We start from the raw sequence: 21,919 nt of genomic DNA, 5'->3' as shown, positions 1-21,919 counted from the left end.
GAGGCAATGATATTGATTACCTCAGACAGTTAAGATCTGTTGAAGCATGAGTCTGGGCCTCCTTTGCACAGTACAATTTTTAATTTTAAAAGCCTACAATGTCCAGAGCCCATTCTAAAGCTCCTTAGGAAAGTTGGGTCATTGCCTTCTTTTTCTGCCCTGGAGCAACATGTGCATTCTTTTAAAAGCGATCTCTCACTTATCTCATGTTTCTAAGTTTATGAGTATCTTTCCGTTTGGAAATCTCTATTCTACACTCTCCAGGAGAAGGCACACCCAAGGCCAGCCTGGGCCCGCCCTGCCGCGCTGCCCACCGAAGATCTGCCCAAATAGACTGGGTCTCCGCGCGGTGGGATGGGCCAATCAGAAGAAGTTTGGCCCTCTGCAGTTTCCGTCCGCTCACTAGGAGGCGCTGCGGCGGCCGCGGCTGCTCCCGGGGCAGTAGCGGGCTGGGCGGTTGGGCTGCCATCTGAGGCTCGTGGCCATGGAGTGGGGCTCGGAGTCCGCAGCCGTGAGGCGCCACCGCATCGGAGGGGAGCGGCGGGAAGGCCCGGTAGTCGCGCCGCAACCAGATAGGGAGGCCCCGGCGCTGGAGCCCTTGGTGGATGTTATATGCAGATTGCGAGAATCAAGAGTCAGGAAGCGAAAGTTTGTCTTTTAGAATGCTGTTTAATACCTGCGCAGGGACGAGCTCTCCCAAGATTGCTGGAGAGTCGCGCCTAACGCTTACAGACTAGGGTTTTTATGCAAGAGCAAGCAAGCAACTTATCCAGAAGCTGATCTTTGCAGTTAGCGATTGGCCCAAACTTAGCAACGCAACACACTTTCATAAATTTAGCAACGCGGCACACTCTTATAGGCGTATTTAAAAAAAAACTTAGTTTCCCTCTATTTTGCTGACCTCCTCTCCTGTCAGTCCTTGTTATCTAAGTCCCAGCAATGCACTTATGGGGAGGTCCCTTTGCTCGTCCTCTTTGTGGGTTTCCTGGAGGGTGTTGGCCCAAACACACATTCTGCTTTTCTGCTTATGTTGGTAGCTTGGATTCTACATTCCCCACTCCTGTTGGAAGATTGAGTCAAATCTTTGATCCAACCTCGTTGTCTTCGAGTGGAAGGGCGGTATAAGGCTGAGAAAGAACCATTAACTTAACTGTAGCTATACGCTCCCTGATAAATGCTAAGAGCTTATTTAAGATTATAGGTCCTAGGATGAGAGCTACTAGGATTATCAGCAGGGGCCCTGTTACTGCCGATAAGAGGGTGGTCAGCCAGGGTGAGGTCTTAAACAGAGATGCATACCAATTGGCACTTTCACCCTCTTTTTCTCTATCTTTAAGTCTCTTGGTGAGGACCTTGATATTCTCTCTGATAATACCTGAATGGTTGGCATAAAGACAGCATTCCTCACCAAGTGCTGCACACAGTCCTCCCTGCTGGAGGAAAAGCAAGTCGAGCCCCCTTCTATTTTGGAGGGCGACCTCAGCTAGAGAATCTACTTGCTTCTCAAGATAGGCGACTTGATCCTGGAGGAGGGAGACATCTTTAGCAAAGTCTAGAGATAGTTGTCTCAGGCTTGCATCTCCATGTACTAGCGCTCCTGCTCCCAGCCCTACCGCCCCTACCACCCCCAGTGTGGCTATTATGGGAATGAGTAAGGGCGCCCTCTTGGCCCGCCTGAGTTCTGGCCCTGCGATACTTGGCAGGAAATCAGGATGTCCTCCATATAGGTACACTTGGGGAATAATGTAGGCACTAACACACAGCTCAGGGCTGCTAGTGGGGACTATACACTTAAAGATACCCTCGGTACAGATGAACCATACCCCTTCAGGAGCTTTTGTCACAGTGAGCTGGTGGGGGGAAGATAGCACTATTTCCTCTGTCAAGCAGTAGCTGCTGAAATTTGATCCCTGCAGGGAGTAATTTCCTAACAAATAACAAGTTCCTTTCCCATAGAACTCTGCAAGAGTGATTGTTCCTCCGGAGAGGCACTCGGCTACCTTGCTTTTCTCTTGACTGCTCGGAGGTCCTGTGAGGTTTACTGAGGTTGGGGCTAAATCTCCCTGCCGGGTGGCATTAACCCCTACCCCAACATAGTAGGGGGGCCTGGGACTTAGACACAGCCAGCAGGATTCAGTGAAGTCTGGCTGGGTACTATTGAAGAAGGTGAAGCTCTTTTCTAAGAGCTCTAGAACGTGGCCCCCTTGGTGGTGGGGTTTGTCTAGGGATATGCCGACTTCCTGGAATGAGGGTTGCAATTCCCCTTCTATAGGGCTCCCCAGTGACGGCCTTTCCCCTGCTCCGGTCCCATTCGAGGGATAATCGCCTGGAGTAGGGGAGGGATAATTGCCGGGAGTGGGGGCTTTACCGGCAGTGGTCGGTGCGGCTGTGAGTGGAGGGCTAGGTGGTCTCAGGCTCGACAGGCCTCCTCCTTCCCCTCTTCCTCGTAACATTGGGAGGCCCTGAGTTGGCAACCTCCGTACTGTGAAGAACGTCCCTGGGTCTGCTCCTGATACATAGAGCTTGAGTCCCCATGTGCGGCCTTTAAGCCACTCTGGATCTCTTGGGTTGAGAACTGTCACTATGGTTGGGTTGCAATTGTTTCTGGCGCATTCTGGATCGCCACCTTGTTGGGGTTTCCTCCTTTGGTCTCTGTACACTCTTATGTGCGGATCAGAGCCGGCACCGGGGGTCCAGCCTAGGGCCAGAGTCTCACAACCCCATGCCTTACAAAAGTAATCAGCTATGGACCCACAAGCTCGACGCTTTCCCGGAGGGGTTTCTGGGCATCCATAATGCTGGGTATAGAACAAGTCTCTATTTAGGTCTCGCTCTCCATCATTTTCACATACATTTCCTAACCCACTGGATACCCCCTCGAGTGGGCCAGGCTTATTTGGATTTCTTGCGTGCAAGTTCCCTTTGTCACAGAGTTTATCATCAAACAACTTGGAAAGATCTGTGGTTAAGGCAATATCCCTTTCAGGGTGTGTACCCCAACTAGCGTTCTTGGCCACTACAGTTCCATCAGCAGTTCGAATCAATACCCATCCTTGATACTCTAGCCCCTCTACCCCAAATAAACATGAATATAAAGTTAGTACCAGTCCTACTTTTTGTAGAATTTGAGCTGCAGAGGCTTTTCTGGGTCCCGTTGCACTCGCCATGATGCAGAGTCTTCAAGCTGTTGGGCTGGCTTGGTGTGAGACAGATGAATCCAATAGGGTTTTTCAGCAACGCGCACAGCGGAGGGGGTGCTCAGCAACACCTGGTATGGTCCCAGCCAGCGTGGTTCTAAATTTCCTCTCCTGTGGTTCAGTATCCACACCCACTGTCCTGGTTCTGGGGGAGCACACTGTTTCTGTTCTCCTCCCGCTGGTTTCTGGTTCTGTAGGGACCGGACTTCCGCTCGGATCAGCTGCAAGGCCTGCAAGGACTTGAGGAAATTGTGGTTAGACATTTCTAAACTCTCAGTGCTTAACTTAGGAACAACTGGTACAGGTTGTCCGAACATAATTTCATAGGGAGTCCAGGACTTCATATATGGGGTGCATCTTGCCCTGAATAAGGCAAAAGGGAGGAGCTCAACCCAATTTTCGCCGGTCTCCTCTTTTAACTTTATAAGCGTTTCTTTGAGGGTTCTATTCATCCTTTCTACTTGCCCTGAACTTTGTGGCCTATAAATACAGTGTAACTTCCAATTTATCCCTAACTTCCCTGATAGCTCCTGGGAAATTTTAGATACAAAGGCTGGCCCATTATCTGATCCTATGGCCAGGGGGAGGCCATATCTGGGTATGATTTCCCTCAACAATATTTTGCAAACAATGGTAGCGGTCTCCCCCTTGGTAGGGAAGGCTTCTACCCATCCTGAATATGTATCTATTAATACTAATAGATACTTATACCCCGACTTCCCCTTGGTCATTTCAGTAAAATCTATTTCCCATAATTCTCCAGGAGATTTTCCTCTATACCTAACTAGTGGAGGCAACTTTGTATTCTGGGCATTTACTTTAGCACAGGTTTGACACCTCGTTATTGTCGAAGCTATGATGTCTCTCAAGTTGTGCCCTGCGTAATATTTCTTGATTAACTGCTCCACCTTATTTTGCCCTAAATGTGTGCTAGTATGAATATCTAATACTATTTGTCTTAAGACCCCTTGAGGCAAGTATACCCTAGAATCTGGCAATAGGATCCATCCTTCTTCCTCTATCCTTCCTCCTAACTTCTTCCCTTCTAGCTTCTCTAATTCTGAATACTTGGGGTTAGGTGGCAAGTTTGGCTGAGGCAGGAGGGGTAAAATACTTTCCTGTGGCTGTAGGGCCGCTTCTCTGGCTGCAGCATCTGCCAGTTGATTTCCTCGGATGATTGGTGAGTCCCCTTTTTGGTGCCCTCTACAATGTATTATGGCTACTTTAGAGGGTAACCATATAGCGTCCAAGAGGGCCATAATTTCGTCTTTGTTTTTGATGTCTTTCCCTCCTGCCGTTAGGAGTCCCCTTTCTTTATATATTGCCCCGTGTATATGGGCAGTGGCAAAAGCATAGCGGCTGTCAGTGTAGATGTTTACCACCTTTCCTTCTGCCATCTGGAGGGCCTTGGTTAGTCCTATCAGTTCTGCTTTCTGAGCAGATGTCCCAGGCGGTAGGGCTTTCTGCCATATCACCTCCTCCCCTGTAGTCACTGCTGTCCCAGCATACCTCTGTCCATCTTTGATAAAACTGCTCCCGTCTGTAAACAGGGTGATATCAGGCCTCTCGAAGGCCTGGTCTCTCATATCTGGGCGGGAGCCAGTTACAGTGTCCAGTATCTGCTTGCAGCTGTGAGTTATACTGGTATGTGGGACAGGCAGAAGGGTGGCAGGATTCAAAGCGGTGGTTTTTAAAAATTGCACTGCCGGTGGGTTTAAGAGTTGGGCTTGATATTGGGTGAGCCGGGCATTGGATAACCACCTATCTGGGGGAGCACGCAAGATCTGTTCCAAGTAATGTTCACCAATCACCTGGATGTCTTGCCCCAAGGTTAACTTGTTGGCCTCTTTGACTAACATTGAAGTTGCGGCCACCGCCCGGAGGCAAGCTGGCCATCCAGCTGCCACTGGATCTAGTTTCTTTGACAGGTAAGCTACCGGCCTTTTCCATGGTCCTAGCTCTTGGCTCAAAATACCCAGAGCTATGCCTTCTTTCTCCGCTACAAATAGCTGGAACGGCTTTGACATGTCTGGTAAGGCCAAGGCCGGGGCAGCAACAAGGGCCTCCTTTAACTTCAGGAAGGCTTGCTTTTCCTTTTCAGTCCATATAAAAGTGTCTTCCTTGCCTCGAGTTAGTTCGTGTAAGGGTCTCGCTATTTCTGCAAACCCCAAAATCCATAGTCTGCAATAACCTACTGCCCCTAAAAATTCCCGCACTTGCCTTTTGGTGGTTGGCTCTGGAATCTGCAGGACAGCTTGTATCCTCTGGCTGGATAGTGTTCTCTGGCCCTCTTGTAAGTTATAACCCAAATAACTTACAGTTTGAGATGCAATTTGAGCCTTCCGAGCCGACACCCGGTATCCCATGGTCTCCAGCTCCTTCAGCAAGTCTGTCGTGGCCTGTTCACATTCTGATAAGCTCCGAGCTGCTACAAGTATATCATCAACATACTGCAGGAGTGTTACAGCTGGGTGGCTGACACGATAAGCCTGCAGATCCTTGCTCAGAGCCTCATTAAAAATGGTTGGTGAATTCTTAAACCCTTGTGGCAGTCGGGTCCAAGTAAACTGTCCCACTAGCCCATTTTCTGGGTCATTCCATTCAAAGGCAAATATATCTTGGCTTTTCTTGGCTAGAGGAATGCTAAAGAAAGCATCTTTCAAGTCTAGAACAGAATAATAGGTGTGAGTAGGGGGCAAGGAACTCAGCAAGGTATATGGGTTTGGCACGGTTGGGTGGATGGTCTCAACTCTTACATTCACTTCCCTTAGGTCCTGCACCGGTCGGTAATCCTGGGTCCCTGGTTTCTGGACTGGCAACAGCGGAGTATTCCAGGCTGACTGGCATTCCCGCAATATGCCGGCCTTTAAGAGCCGCTGCAGATGTTTTGCTATTCCCTGTCGTGCTCGTGCTGGCACAGGGTATTGTCTCACCCTCACAGGGCTAGCTGTGCTCTTTAGTTGGACTATGACCGGTGGCTGATGCTCTGCCAGTCCTGGTGGGTTTGTTTCCGCCCACACCCCAGGTATTTCGGAGAGAAGTTTCTCCGGGACCCCCTGTTGCTCCTTACCTTCCTGGACAGTTGTTAGCAGATATTCTTCTGACAGCGGCACCGTTACCTTTAACTGCATTCCTTCTTCTTCAGGTTGAAAGGTAATGGTGGCACGGAGTTTCTGCAACAAATCTCGTCCAAGAAGTGGGTAAGGGCAGTCCGGTATGACTAGGAAGGAATGTGTTATTGTGCCCTCACCCAAGTCCGAAACCCTTGCTGTTGTCCATGGATATGCCTCCCCTTTTCCTGTAGCGCCTATGATGGTGGTTTTTGCTCTTTGCAATTGTCCTTGCTGTTTCTTTAAAACTGAAAACGTGGCTCCCGTATCAATTAGGAAATCTACTGGTTTCCCTTCAATATTTAAGGTGACCATGGGCTCCTGGGAGCCAACTGGAATGGAGCCCTGGCCCCGTCAGTCCATGGTCTGGAGGAGGACTGCAGGTTCTGTTCCTTGTCTTCCTGTGAGTTTTGGGCAATCCTTTTTCCAATGCCCTTTTTCTTTACAAAAGGCACACTGGTCTTGTCCTAGCGGGTACCGCCTTGGGCCTCTTTGGGGCCTTTTCTCTCCCTTTTTGCCTCTTCCTTTTGTTAGGGGTTGCTGTGCAGCCATTAATATACTTGCCACCTCTTTAGCCCTTCCTATTTCTGGATCATCTCGGTTAACGTATACCTTTTGTGCTATTTCTAATAGTCTGCTTATGTTTTCTCCCTCAAATCCTTCTATCTTCTGAAGTTTCTTCCTTATGTCTGAGGTTGCCTGAGTTACAAAAGCCACATTCAATAACCTTCTATTCTCTTGAGCCTCCGGATCTAATGGGGTGTATACTCTGTAAGCCTCCCTTAACCTCTCTAAAAATGCTGCTGGGGATTCTTCCCTTCCCTGTGTTACCTCACTTACTTTACCAAAATTAGTGGGCTTCCTGGCCGCTGCCTTTAATCCTCTTAACAGAGCCCGGCGGTATTGGAGGAGCGCTTCCCTTCCCCCTGCTGAGTTTGGGTCCCAATTTGGGGGCTGGCTTGGTAGGATCTCTTCCACCTCCATGCGCCCTGCTGCCGTGTCTCTCTCCTCCCCCATTACCGCTTTCGCGGCCTCTCTTAGAATTCTGTCTCTTTCTTCAGAAGTAAACAAGGTCTGCAGCATCTGTTGGCAATCATCCCACGTGGGTTGATGGGTCCTAAAAATTGTTTCCAATAAAGAAATCAACCCTTGGGGTTTCTCTGAAAACGGGGGGTTTTGATGTTTCCAATTATATAAATCACTAGTGGAGAACGGGACATAAATCAGTCTAGGGGGCGCTCTCGGCGGGGCATCGGGCGCCGGGGGCGCCTCCCGGAGAGGCAAAATAGCGGCCCCTGTCACCGGGGGAGACGAAATGGCTGCACCTTCCGCGCCTGCCCCATAGTGGGCCCCTCCCCGAGTGTGGGGCGGGCTGGGGAGCCCGCCCCTATCCTGCTGGGAGGAATCGGGTTCTTCCTTTTGATGATATGGTGGGGGAGCATTTACAGGGTCCAAATGGTCCTCTAACGGTCCTGGTAGCACAGGGTAGAGTCTTTGCCGCCCCTGGACCGATGGGCCTGATGAGGTCCTTACACCTTTCTCTTCTGTCCTGCTCCCCGTTAATGACACACACACCGCCCGCCTCCCTCTGTTACTACTTCCCTGACATTTCTTGATATACCCGGGTCTCTCAGTGGCGATGTCGACCCACACATCTATATATAGGAATTGGTCCGGGTGGGGAACTCTGTATATTGTGGCCCGGACAGCAAACAGGAGGGGCAAGTCAAAAGTCCCCTCGGATGGCCATCCTACATTAAAAGCAGGCCATTCTAACTGGCTTAAGGTCCTTAGGAACTCTGGATCCGGTGATGGCCCCCCATATCCTCGCGCCCGTCGCCTGAAATCGGAAAAATTCTTGAGCAAGCAATCGAGGGGGGATCCTGGCACCGACTCCTGTTGGCCCATTCTAATGAGGTCTATAAGTACAGGGGAGAAGAAACAAGTGACACAGATCAACAATGTAACAAACAGGGCACAGTCTCTCACACACGGACTCGACATACACACTGCAAACCAACCACTCTCTCTCCCAGGCCTGCGACCCACACTCACTTATTTCGCGGCGCAGATCCCAACGCAGCGCGATGTGGAGCTCCACGGAAATCGAAACCAACAAACAAATGCGACCTTGCCGCTGGGAGCCTCGCTCCGACTTCCGAGAGCGTCCTCTCCTTGGAAGCCCTCTGGGTGATCCAAGCGGCGGCGTCCCACCTCTCACCTCAGAGCTACCAACCAAATGAACAGCCGTTCACAAAACAAAGTGAGCTCACAAACCAAATACCAAATGGTCTAGACCTCCAAAAATACGAGGTGAGGATCCTCCAATTTTTAACTTACCCGGGCCCGGTTCCTTTCAGTTCCTTGACTCCAAACAGATCTCGCTGGGGCCTCCAAATGTTATATGCAGATTGCGAGAATCAAGAGTCAGGAAGCGAAAGTTTGTCTTTTAGAATGCTGTTTAATACCTGCGCAGGGACGAGCTCTCCCAAGATTGCTGGAGAGTCGCGCCTAACGCTTACAGACTAGGGTTTTTATGCAAGAGCAAGCAAGCAACTTATCCAGAAGCTGATCTTTGCAGTTAGCGATTGGCCCAAACTTAGCAACGCAACACACTTTCATAAATTTAGCAACGCGGCACACTCTTATAGGCGTATTTAAAAAAAAACTTAGTTTCCCTCTATTTTGCTGACCTCCTCTCCTGTCAGTCCTTGTTATCTAAGTCCCAGCAATGCACTTATGGGGAGGTCCCTTTGCTCGTCCTCTTTGTGGGTTTCCTGGAGGGTGTTGGCCCAAACACACATTCTGCTTTTCTGCTTATGTTGGTAGCTTGGATTCTACAGTGGACGCGTGCGGCCGCAGCGCGAGGACGCGGAAGCGGAGCGCGGCGGGTAGCGGAGGCGCGAGCGGGGCTGCGTGGACCGGGCTGTCTGAGGCGCGCGCCGCGCTGGGGCTAGCGCTCTACCTGCTCGCGCTGCGGACGCTCGTGCAGCTCTCGCTGCAGCAGCTCGTGCTGCGTGGGGCCACTGGGCACCACGGGGAGTTCGACGCGCGCCAAGCCAGGTACTGGCCTGTGCTGCCCGGCCTGCGCGTCCCCTACGTCCCCTGCGTCCCCTTCCAGAGTCTGGGCACCGCACCTGTGTGCGTTCGCCCCTGCGGGATCGCTCAGGCTCGTGGTCACAGCCTGACTCCACGTGGGGGTGGGGTGGCTTTGCGCAATTCACAGGATGCAGGGCTCGCATTGCCCCCTGTTAAGCTGGTGGTGTAGATGGGGATGGCAGGGGGCTGTTCCCGCTTTTACGTGCCCTTTCTGCCCCACCGGACAATAGTTTGGTTTAGTCGTACCTGATCTTAGTGGAGCAACTTCCACTTTTTACTAGTCCTTTTGCTTCCCCAATGACATGAAGGAACGTGAAATTTGTGACCTAGCCAGTTTTGTAAGTTCGGTTCCTGGGAAGATGTCGGAAGGGGATAATGCAGTGGTCTTTTTGAGGATGACAGACCTCACATGAGAGCTATGGAGGCTCAGCCTGGAAGATTGCACTTCAAAAGTTTACAATTTCAGAAGTTTCAGATTTCTTCCTGAAGGTTATGTTTGTACCCCTGGTGTGTAAGGTTTATTTATTTTTTTTAATGAAAAAAAGAAAGATACCATTAAGTGCTAGAAAGGTAATTACATAAAAAGTATTGTAACATAAGTGTGTCAAAGCTCAAAGTTAAAAGCTAGCAGAGTTTTTAACAGCCACTGTGATTTTAAAGCTTTTTATTTTGAATACAATGTGCTGGAAGCTTGTTTTATTAAGGTCCGGAACACACCTGCCCCACCCTCCTTTTTCCCCACCTGGAATGCAGTGAAAAGAGAAAACATTTTTCTTTGTTTTAGGGGTAGAGTTGGTTTGGGCCTGAATTGAAGTAATTAGGCCTTGTGTGCACACCAGGAGGGCTGAGTCGTTTCCTCACAATAAAAAGGGTCTTTTTGTTGTTTATTTATTTAACCTATTGACTTAATTGTCTTTGCTCGTTGGTTTCCTCTTGGGAACCCAAAATCTGTAACCCTCCAGCACAGGTTACCTGAAATAATAAAAGGCTGCCTTAATTTTTTTTTAATTTAGAGTTTATTTTTCAATTATAGTCTGCATTCAATATTTTGTATTAGTTTCACATGTACAGAATAGTGGTTAGACAATCATGTGCTTCACCAAGTGTTCCCTCAAAACGGACAACCTTTTTTATGTGAGAAGTCAAAGAACTTGTTTTTGATGTTGAGGGGGATTATAGAGGAAAAGTTGTTCTGTGGTAAGTGTTAATCATAATTTTTTTTTGGTGGCTTTCAGGGATTATCTTGAACATATAACATCCATTGGCCCCAGGACTACAGGAAGCCCAGAAAATGAAATTCTGACGGTGCGTTATCTTTTGGAACAGATTAAACTGATTGAAGTTCAAAGTAACAGCCTTCACAAGATTTCAGTAGATATACAGCGGCCCACAGGCTCCTTTAGTATTGACTTTTTGGGAGGTTTTACAAGCTACTACGACAACATCACCAACGTTGTGGTAAAGCTGGAACCCAGAGAAGGAGCCCAGCATGCTGTTCTGGCTAACTGTCATTTCGACTCAGTGGCAAACTCACCAGGTTTGTACCAGTTTTTCAGTTATCTTGAAGTTGACACAGCCCAGAGACACCATTTTCTTGGACAAACATTATCTGTGATGGCAGGCAGTATAATTAGAATAGTCCAAGGAGGGGTCGGACAACATGGAAGAGGTAGTCACCCCCCTCCCCTCAGCCCCATCCCCCAAATGGGCAATCAGATTGCCCGTTTGTGTCGGCAGGAAACCTGGCTAAACCACCAGTGAGGCCAGGACATGTCTTGCATTCTAGAGAATACCAGAAGGCTGACATGCTCGATCCAGCCATAAGCATGAGTGTCAACTGGAAATCTATATATATGGTTTCTTAAAAGGTGGATAAAGCTTAAAATTCTGCCCATATGCAAACACAATGAGGGTGGGGAGGGATGGAGGTAGCACACCTAGGTGTTCTCTACAAGAGCTCCTTTTAGTCTGACACCAGAGGCTCTGTGCCAGTTCTCAGCAAGGTGGACTGTAGAGGTTTCTCTTTAGATTTCACAAAAAAATAAATTTAATCTCCCCCGCTTTGTAACTGTGGTTGATAGGGGAATCCAAGAGTTAAAGATTTTAGCTGTAGTTATAGTTGACAGGCTTAAGTGACTGATGCGTGGGGAAAGCTGTTATTCCAGAAACTGGAATGCATGACCACAGGACTCCAGGAGCAATTCAACCTTAGTGCCCCAGGGGGTCTGCAAGCAATAGCGATGGTATCTGAGCCACTGTGTTCCGGGGAGGAAAGTGGATAGTTGCTGCCAGACTGCAACTCTTATCTCATTAACATTTTTTTCCAAAATCCTGCCTTACCCTTTTCTTCTCCTTATAAAAAGTTCTGCTTGAGATGAGATGTTAAGATGGCTTTTAAGGGTAGATAACCTGCTGTCTTCTCAGATTGCCAGCATCTGAATAAAATGCCCATAAAGATTCAATTCTTGTCTCTACTTACTGGTTCTGATAGTGACAGGCAGCATGAATGATGATTTTCCTGGTTTCGTGGCCACTTGGCCACTTATATCCCACCCTGGGTTAAAAAAGCTAGAAGACTGCAAGAAGGAAGGCTCAGGATTTAGGATGCTAGTGTTTGAGAAGACCGGGTATCTAATTTTAAGGACAAAGTGTTTTCCTTAATATCAGAACCACTTTGTAGGTTTGACTGAGTCTCAACTCCTGGGACTGCTGTCATAGTTTACAGAAGATTACACTTCAAATTAAGAATCTATGCTGCTGGTATTGACCACTGTTGTGGAGGAATGCTGGTTGTTTTCCAGAGCTGTGGGCTTTATACTAGGCCCACTCACTCTCTGCTCCTCCTTTCCTGCTTTCCCTCCTTCCCTTAGGACACACAGGAAGAGTAAATACAGCTGCATAGCCCCAGGCATGGTCCAAAATCCAGAAGGGTGGAACAGAGCTGTAAATACACATTTCAGTTTCATGCTTCAGTGTGTTCAAAATACTAGTGTGTTACAGGAGGGGGGTGAGAGGGAATGATCCAGTTCAGAACCTTCAGTTCCACATCAGCAAAAATTTCAGAAAGGTTTCTTCTACTTACTCCTTGTTTAATACAAAATAAACAGAGCAGTAGGTAGAAGTGGGGGTGGGGTGGGGAGGGAAGCTTTTGACCAGACTCACCTTTCATCTGAGAGAATGAGAACAAAGGTCTGACTTGCTATATCTGATCCACTCCAGCACCGTGCACTTTCTCCTAAATCTAGGGAGAAGAACTTCATCTCCAACCTGATTCTCAATGAAATACTTTATATTTAGCAAGTGTGCCCTTGAGTTCATAAAGGTGAGGCCTCGGAGGTTCCTAACTGGCAGTTGGTGGGAGGGATCTAGGTTACAGACTAATTTTGTTTGGCACATGTGACTGTCTTCTCTTTGTAAAATTAGCTTTAAACATTAACAGAGCTGAAGATTTCACATAAACATCTGCACTTCTGCCATTTTTTGAAAAATTAGGAGATCTGGCTGTGCTAGGGCCCAAACTCTGCAGAGCGGTAGCCACTCTTCCTGCTTTAGGAGGGGCTCGGGTTGCAGTTTACACCAGCTGCTACAATCCCAATCTGATCTATTTTATTCTTTCCCTCTCTGCCCATATCAGGGAATGGCTTGTAAATACTCTGTTCTGTCACTCCAAATAAGTCACAGCCACCTTGCTGTCACAATAGCACAGGTGAATAACCAAAGTCTAGTCTTTACTTGGGTTTTAATCTCCGAATCTTTCCATTTGGGCCCCTAGCCTTGCAGGGGAACCTGAAACAGTGGCCTTACCTCTGGCTGGAATATTTGGGTAGCTCCTTGTGTTAAAAGAAATCAGAACCATGGAGGTTCCAATCAGGAGGAAATGATTTTTAAAAACTTGAGGCTGTGAATGAAGTTCTTTCCTTTGCCTTCTCCAAAGAATTTTCTTAAAAAATGAAAAAGAGCCCTGGCCAGGTGGCTCAGTTGGTTGGAGTATCACCGAGTACACCAGTAGGTTGCAGGTTTGTTTCCTGGTTGGGGCACATACTTAGGTTGCGGATTCGATCTGTGGTCAGGGTTTGTATGGGAGGCAACCAATCGATGTTTCTGTCGCACATCTGTGTTTCTCTCTCTCTCTCCCTCTCCCTTCCCCTCTCTCTAGAATCAATAACATATCTTTGGGTGAGAATTAATAGTGAAGAAATCCTAATTTGAGTTGCTTAGTTGTAGGAGGCTATCGAGGCCTTCTTTATTATCATCACAATTTATAACAATAATAATGGAATAGCAAATCACTTTACTACAACTCTCAACTTGGGAAGACATCTGTCTCTAGAGTTAAGAATGTTTTAAAAATTCTACTTACTATAGTCAGCTGTGAATAACATAGTGAATAAAATTTTGAAGTATTGTTATTGAGGTAAAATTCACATAATAAAAAATTAATCACTTTAAAAGTGAACAATTTAGCTCTGGCTGGTGTAGCTCAGTGGATTGAGTGCCAGCCTGCGAACCAATGGGTTGCCAGTTCGATTCCCAATCAGGGCATGTGCCTGGGTTGTGGGCTGGGTCCCTAGTAAGGGGTGCACGAGAGGCAACCATACATTGATGTTTCTCCCTCCCTCCCCCTCTGTCTAAAAATAAATAAATAAAATCTTTAAAAAAATAAATAAAAGTGAACAATTTAGTGGCATTTAGTACATTCACAATACTGTGCAAGCTGTCACCTCTGTCTAGTTCCAAAACATTTTTGTCACCCCCAAAAGGAAACCTTGCATACATTAAACGATTGATCCCATCCTCCCTTCCTCCTTATCCCTGATAAACAGCACTGTGCATTTTGTCTGTATGGGTATTTCATATGAACACAATCAGACAATATGCAATTCTTTTATGTCTGGCTTCTTTCACTTAGCATAATATTTTCGAAGTTCACCATATTGTAGTATGTATCAACACTTGATTCCTTTTTATGAATGAGTTTTTATTATTTAAAAAAATAAAGTACCTGTACTTGATACTTTCGGTTTCTTGCTCATTGATTGCTTATGTACAGAGAGTGACTTGAGATGAGAGAGGGAAACAGGTCCTTTACAAGCCCTTGCATCAAGAAGGTAGGAGTAAAGGGTTATGCACATGTATGGGGCATGAAAGTGTGCATTTCAAGAGGTGGGGAGAGCAGAGCAATAATAAACACTTAACAATTAAATAGTTGCCCTTTAGTTAAGGATAGAAGTCAAGTTTCCCTCAGGCTTATGTAGCAAATTGCCTTCCACGCTTGCTATAGGACTTTGGCCAAGCATTTTCTAATTGCTTATACCCAGATAGCCACCTGCAGAGGAGTGATTGGAGGACTTGGAAACTGAGTCAGAGACTCAGAGAGATCATCTCCCTACCTTCCAAATGTTATATAGATAAGGTCCAAACTACAGAATAGAAGCTACAGCTGACACATTTTGAACTCTTACCAGGCCTCCTGGGCTAGGGCCTCAAGACAGCCCTATTAGTCCCACTTCTCAGATGGGGAAACTGTGGCACAGCAAGGTTAAGAGTACTTCACTGGAGGTCACACAGCAGTTTGGTGGTAGAGCAGCACTTACCAAAGTGGTTTGAATGCAGAGCCCATGCTCTTAACCTCTGCCCTGTTCTACCTCTGGCACCCCTGTTTTCTGATGTGGTATGGCAGGTGCTACACCGTTCTGGCCATTAGGGCTGGCAGGTGGGCATGGCAGGGAGGGGAAGGTGGTGATGCTGGCTTGATCTTCAGAAAAGTGAAGGAGGGGAGATCTGGCCCAGGCTCCACTCATTGTCAGTCTATGTCCTGTCGTGGACATGTGGACCAGAGACTGAAGACCTTCAACTGCACTATGGTTGACCATTTTGGCCAATAATAGGAATCACAGATTCCAGAGCCCTACTTCCAGAGTCAGATGTGATGGGTGAGTAGGAAACAGAAAGATGATTTTAGTAGGTCCCAAGTGATTCTTATGCTACCTGGTCTTCAGACTACCTACTGAAAGATATTTGTCATTCTCATCTAAGATCCATTGTTGTCCCTATTCTCCTTGGAGCGTCTTGGAAAAGCAGCAGTTGCAGAGGCTATTTTCAGTCAGTAAGGACCAATGAAGGTCACTGGCTCACAGGCCAAGTGACTCCAGTCCAGAACAGAGCCTGCAAGAGGAGTTCAGGGATTGCAGGAGGACATAACAACTTAGAGTGGGGCTGGGGCAGGGATGGGGTCTCTGGACACACACTGCTACATGTGCCGAGCCCTGGCGGTGCACACGCTCATTAATTGTTTAGTAGACTAAAACACCATTTTAGCATGGGGTCAGCCTCCCCCAGCCCCTAAACTGCTGAGTCACCCCCTCTGTCCTGGCTCACCTGCTCTGCAGCCCAGGAAGAAATGCAAATTCCTAGGTATGTGACTCTCCTATGAATCCCCAGAGACATTTGGCTTCCTGGGTTCTTTTCCTCTAATCCAAGGAAAGCTATGAAGGAGGAAAAAGGACATTTAAAATTCAAAGCCATTTAAAAATATATGCATTAATTCTGCATCACAGGCTGTATATAAAGAACAATTATGTGAAAATTCTCAAAAAAATTTTATTGCTTCTGCAATTGATTACTGCTGAATCTTTACCCTGAACTCTTTGGTCTAGAAACGTGCTTGATGAGCGCAGGCCAGAGATGAGCTTTTTTGACATTGTGCTCCCTTGTTGGATCACATCCATGTTAGAATCAATTTATAAACTACCTTCCTAGAGATCAAAGTGCAGGAGATTTTAAGTGTCTTTCTGAGCACAGGGCTAGGGAATCTGATCTCATGCCTGAGGCTCTTAAAGGGAACACTGAGCTTGTGGTAGAAAAGGTAAAAAATAGAGAAATGAATAAGGAAGAAAAAACATCACCCATCGGTAACCACTGTCTTTGCCTCAGTATATTTCCTTCCATATATTTACTATTCATACAGTGTATTCTTTATTCCATTTTGTATCTTTATTTTTTCTCTCTATTAATATTTATTACAGGAGCATTTCCCCTACATTATTGAATAGACTTTGGTAATGTATTTCATACTACATGAAGTCCTGTACTCTGGATGTACTATAATTTATTTGACTTTTCCTTTGTTTTTTAAAAAGATTATTTATTTACTTTTAGAGAGAGAGAAAGGGAGGAGAAAGAGGAGGACAGAAACATCAGTGTGAGAGAGAAACCTTGGTGAGTTGCTCCTCGTACAATCCCCTGGACCCTGGACTCAACCCTCAACCCAGGCCTGTGGCTTACGCCCTGAACAGAAGTAGAATGGGTAACCCCTCCATTTGAGGGATGACGCCCAACCAACTGAGCCACACCAGTCAGGGCAGCCCTTTCCTTTATTTTTATGTGCTGATATTAAATTTTTATAGATGAGCATTCTTTTGTGTTTTTCTTTTTCTTTTTTTCTTATCACGTCTTCAATAGATCCCTATATGTGAAAATACCATATGAGAATATGTGAATCCTCTGAAGCTCCTGATATATCTTCTCAATTTGCTGTCCCGAAAGGTCTTTTCAATGTGTTACCCACCTGTGTCATATAAAAGTGTCTATTACTTAAAATTGTGTTAGCAGGACATATTATAATTTAAAACAAAACAAAATACTCTTTTGGAATGATGAGTTAAAAGGGGTCCACATTTTCACATGTTCCTTTAATACAAAGGGTAAATGGCTTACATATCTTTCTATTAAAGCATTGGTATTTTTCTTACTGATTTTAACATATATTAAATTGAATATATTTATTAAATTATAATAAATTATATAAAACAATATATAAATATATAAATTAAATCTCTATATAGAGACAGAGTATAAAGTATATTATTCCTTTGTTTTTGTAAATTGTTGAGAATAATGTTCCAAGTTTGTCATTTGACTTTTCTTTTTTTTGGTGATTGTTTTTAACATATAAAAGCTTTCAATTTTGTGTAGTCAATATGTGATTTTTTTCCCTTATGATTTTTTTATTAGAGTCTTTGTCCATTTCGATTCTTAATTATTATAATTATTTAATTGTAGTTACCTTATTTCTTACTGATTAAAAAAGTTTAATTCTGAATTCTACTTGATTTTTTGTTTTGGTGTGTTATATGGTATGAGTTTCTATTTGATTTTCTTTTCCCCAGAGACCTGATTTTCTTCACCCTATTTGTTTCCAAAAGGCCCTTTTATCTAGATGTAGGTTATTTCAAAAATCAGAGAACCTCCTTTCTAATTGGCCATAGAAAAGGGTAATCGGACATGGTGGTTTCAGCTAGTAATACAGCAGGGCTGGTTTTCTAACTCCTATGTGGCCACCAGCTACAGAGAACTAGGGAGCAGGAGGGAGGAACAGTGGGATGCCATCATGTTCCCCTTAGGCTCATGTGGGTAGAAAAGCTCCGGAGATAAAGGGGATTTACAGATCTGGCCTAAGTACCTTTTAGAATGCCCGTTTCTGCCAGCTCAGCAGTTTCTAGGCTGCCTGGTTTATAGGAGGTGCTCCCTGTAGCTGACCATTGTCGCTAGCTCTTGAATGTTCTATTACCGAGCTTTGTTGTTAGGAGGCTCCAGCTTAAGCCTCAAAGGATCAAAACAACAACAGCAGCAGCAAAACCAACCTAATGGTGACCCCCAGACCTGGTCTTGCTTCTTCATTTCTGGCCCTTTAAATAAAACTAGCCCACCCTCATATCACCTCAATAAGCACATAAAAACTAGCTGTAGGCAATGGTACCTGTCTACAATAATTACCCAAGATTTCTTTTGCATTTGGAATATATGCTCTTAATTTCTCAATCTTCAGCTTGCCTCTACCTGTCAGTTTTGCACTTCTGCTTCTGTCTTTTGCAACTGGTTTGGATTCTCTTGTTACTTCTTGGTGAGGCACCTGCGTTGATTTTAATGCCACTATAACATGATGTAAAAGGCATCCTGCCAACCACAGTCCCAGAGAACTTTCACCAAGTGCCTTAGTAGCCCCTCTTCCAAGGGAAGATGCACATAGGCTATGGGGTGACCTCTGTGGAAGACAGAGACTGGCAATTCACCTGAATTCTAACAGCTTACATGCCCTTCTACCCACCTTAGACAGGTTACTGGGAAATACTGGAGAGATGGCACAACAGAAGGGACTTGGGACATCTCTGTGCTTGGGGTAGGTCTAGCTCTCACTTTGTCCTAAAGGGATACACAAGAAAAACACAATTGCCTCACAAGCCAGATGAATAGAATCAAGCCCAGTTGGGGCAGCCTAAGCCCTTCACATTTCCTTCTGTCCTCAGCAGCAATTTGATATGTGGGAACTAGAGGATGTGTTTCAATTCACTTTCTGCACAAAAAAAACCTACAGCTCAACAGCCTCAAACACTTCAAAAACCAGACATTAGAAAAGCCTTTTATTCGCCTCTGTGATCTAGGTGTGGTCATCGTGCTGCTCTGCCTGATACCAAGACCCTGAGTGATGTCACAAAACATAACTTGGAGCATGACTTTTACTGTTTAAAACAGTCCCAGAATCCTTGCCGTGCCCCAGGAGGCCCTCCTTGCACTGGCCCCTACCTACTTCTCTGACCTTGCTTCTGTCACTGCCCCCTTGCTCAGTCTGCTTTAGCCACATGCCCTACTCAGTGTTGCTTCTGAACATCCCTATTCATTTCCCTCTGGCTGGAAAGTTCTCACTTCAGGTTTTATGGCCCATTCCTCATTTCATTCAGGTCACTTCAAATGTTGTCTCCTCAGAGACATCGTGGATCCCCCTACTTAAAACAGCAGCCTTGTTCATTTTCGATTCCTTGCTTTACTTTTCTTCACAGCCCTTTATACGACATTTTATTCACCCACAAATGCGCGCACACACACACACTTGTTCACTGTCTCCCCATTAGAATGTAAGCTCTGTGAAGGCAGAAACATTGATTTGTTCTTTGGTGTATTTTCCCACCTTAATCTGTATCTGACACAGAGCAGACATCCAACAACTGGTAGCTTACTTAAAAATATTTAAATGTGAATACCATGGTTTACACGAGTCTAGAGAAAAACTGTCTCCTAAGACCCCATTTATAATAACTCAAGAGCTCTCCCACCTAGAGCTTCTCCCACCTAGAGCTCTTTAATTACCATGATAGGAAAATGGCTTTTAATCCAATTTGCAAAGGGCTGTATGAGGAAAAAGTTCTGGAAAATAGTGTTTAGTGAGACTTACCCGTAGGTGTGAGGATCATTTACATGTGAAAGCTGATTAATCCTCACCGAAGCCCTTTAAGGCAGGCATTATCTCCATTATCACAGATAAGGACACTGAGGCTCTGAGACTAACTTGCATAATGCCCAGTGTATTGAAGTCTCCTGATTCAGGAACTCTGATCTAATTGACTTTGACAGCTGGGCTCTTATTCTACTGGCTGCCTCTCCTGGAATATTGTCAGAGATGCTGAACTGACATTATCCACTCAGAAAAAGAGAGCTCAAATGATTTAACCAGTAACCTACCTCCTGATGGGTTTTCTGACACCTAGCAAGTGACAACACAAAATAAGTAAAGCTTAATAAACCATGAGACATCTGTGTCCTTTGCCTAGGAACTGCAGAACCCATATCTACTTATGCTGTGGTGGACAGAGTTGTTTCTGTGATGTCATCCTCCAGAGATGGCAGAGGCGCTCACGTTTTTGGAAAGACTAGCAAGATAGCTGGTTCTTATAAAAGACAATACACAGGGCCCGACAGAAGTAAGGCTTGCTTGAATGTGGTGGGTAGGGTAATAATATGGGTGTAATAATTTATAGTTTTAATTTGAACATTTTACCTAAAATGTCATATGATGTGCTTGAGTGTGATATTGTTGTGTTACAGAATTACATGTTTATGATTCTGTAATAAAAGATCTTATAATAAAAAAGGGGTGTTATTTGTGCTGGACGTGTATATTCACTTGCTAAGCACAGAGCTAAGCACTGGGGACATAGTGATGAATAAATAAAATAGACATTGTCTTTGTTCTTATGTACCTTACAAACTAAAAAGGATTTTATTGAGCTAAACTTATGCTGCTGTTGTAAAATTGTTATGTTTTCATTAATTCACTCAATCAAGAACTGTTTATAATTGACTACATACTACACATCATATTCTGTGTTAAGAGGAGAGCATATAATGGAGAGCAAAACCAGACACGACTCCTGCCTTCATGGAATGTACCACCTAATGAGGAAAACATTAAATAATTACATGCATAATTACATGGTGCTATGAGATCCTACAAATAGGGGAAATTGGCTTCATTAATTAGATCAGGAGACTCTTGCTTGAGGAAGTAGCTCTTAAGCTGACATATGAAACAGTGGGGAGAGGGGTTTACAGGAACTACTGTAAAGGACACATGGACAAAATCAAGGGGGAGGGTGGAGGTGGGGGAGGGAGGTGGGTTCGGCTGGGGTGGGGTGGAGGGATGGGGAGAAAATGCAGACAACTGTAATTGAATAACAATTTTTTAAAAAGGTAAAATATTCTCAGTAAAAGATGACTCCCCCCCCCCCGCCAAAGAAAGTTAAATGGGAGTTAACTAGGCAATGAGGGGAGGGAAGAACATTTCAGGCAACTCAAACAGCATGTGAGAAGTTGCTGTTGGAGAAGGAAAGATGGTGAGCAGAAAGAACTTTGAAAGAGGACAGCTAGAGAGCTGAGAATAAGGAGCACCCTGGTTTCGGGTGGGCCTGAGCAGTAGGCTGGAGCAGACGGGTAGGGTAGACAGGTAGGGTAGTGCACCTTCCCAGTTGGTCTCTAGGTTAATGGTCACAGAAATTTGAAGCAGAGAGGCTCATTGCATCAGCAGGCAGGATGAGGACTAGATGATCGCTTTTCACAGCGCCGTATTTAGTAGTGGGATAGAAAGCTGTTCGGAGAGCCCAATGATTTAGATTAAACTTCTTCGCCTGTTACCTGTAATTTCTCAGCTACTACGGGAGTATATTTCCCTTTCAGCGTTCTTATGAGACTCAAGTGAGATAATGTATTAAATTATTTAGCACAGTACTCGGCTCATGGCAAGTATTCAATAAATAATAGCTATTATTTTTCTTCAGCTGTTAATGGAGGCAATGATATTGATTACCTCAGACAGTTAAGATCTGTTGAAGCATGAGTCTGGGCCTCCTTTGCACAGTACAATTTTTAATTTTAAAAGCCTACAATGTCCAGAGCCCATTCTAAAGCTCCTTAGGAAAGTTGGGTCATTGCCTTCTTTTTCTGCCCTGGAGCAACATGTGCATTCTTTTAAAAGCGATCTCTCACTTATCTCATGTTTCTAAGTTTATGAGTATCTTTCCGTTTGGAAATCTCTATTCTACACTCTCCAGGAGAAGGCACACCCAAGGCCAGCCTGGGCCCGCCCTGCCGCGCTGCCCACCGAAGATCTGCCCAAATAGACTGGGTCTCCGCGCGGTGGGATGGGCCAATCAGAAGAAGTTTGGCCCTCTGCAGTTTCCGTCC

General features: G+C 45.6%; 1 protein-coding gene across 1 annotated transcript; it reads right to left on the bottom strand.

Moving 5' to 3' along the window:
* Nucleotides 1–879: 879 nt before the first annotated feature.
* LOC128780870 (endogenous retrovirus group S71 member 1 Env polyprotein-like) lies at nucleotides 880–8,792 on the bottom strand. The gene is made up of 3 exons (XM_053924397.2): nucleotides 8,648–8,792; nucleotides 8,363–8,535; nucleotides 880–3,436 (listed from the first exon to the last, which is right to left on the bottom strand). The coding sequence occupies exon 3, from the start codon at nucleotides 3,165–3,167 to the stop codon at nucleotides 1,077–1,079; it is 2,091 nt and encodes a 696-aa protein (XP_053780372.1). The 5' UTR covers nucleotides 3,168–3,436; nucleotides 8,363–8,535; nucleotides 8,648–8,792; the 3' UTR covers nucleotides 880–1,076.
* Between the last annotated feature and the right edge of the window lie 13,127 nt (nucleotides 8,793–21,919).

This window comes from Desmodus rotundus, chromosome 1, assembly GCF_022682495.2.
Source record: "Desmodus rotundus isolate HL8 chromosome 1, HLdesRot8A.1, whole genome shotgun sequence".
NCBI classification, from domain to species: Eukaryota; Metazoa; Chordata; class Mammalia; order Chiroptera; family Phyllostomidae; genus Desmodus; species Desmodus rotundus.
The sequence above is the reverse complement of the archived record's forward strand: the minus strand, read 5'-3'. Positions and strand labels throughout refer to the sequence as shown.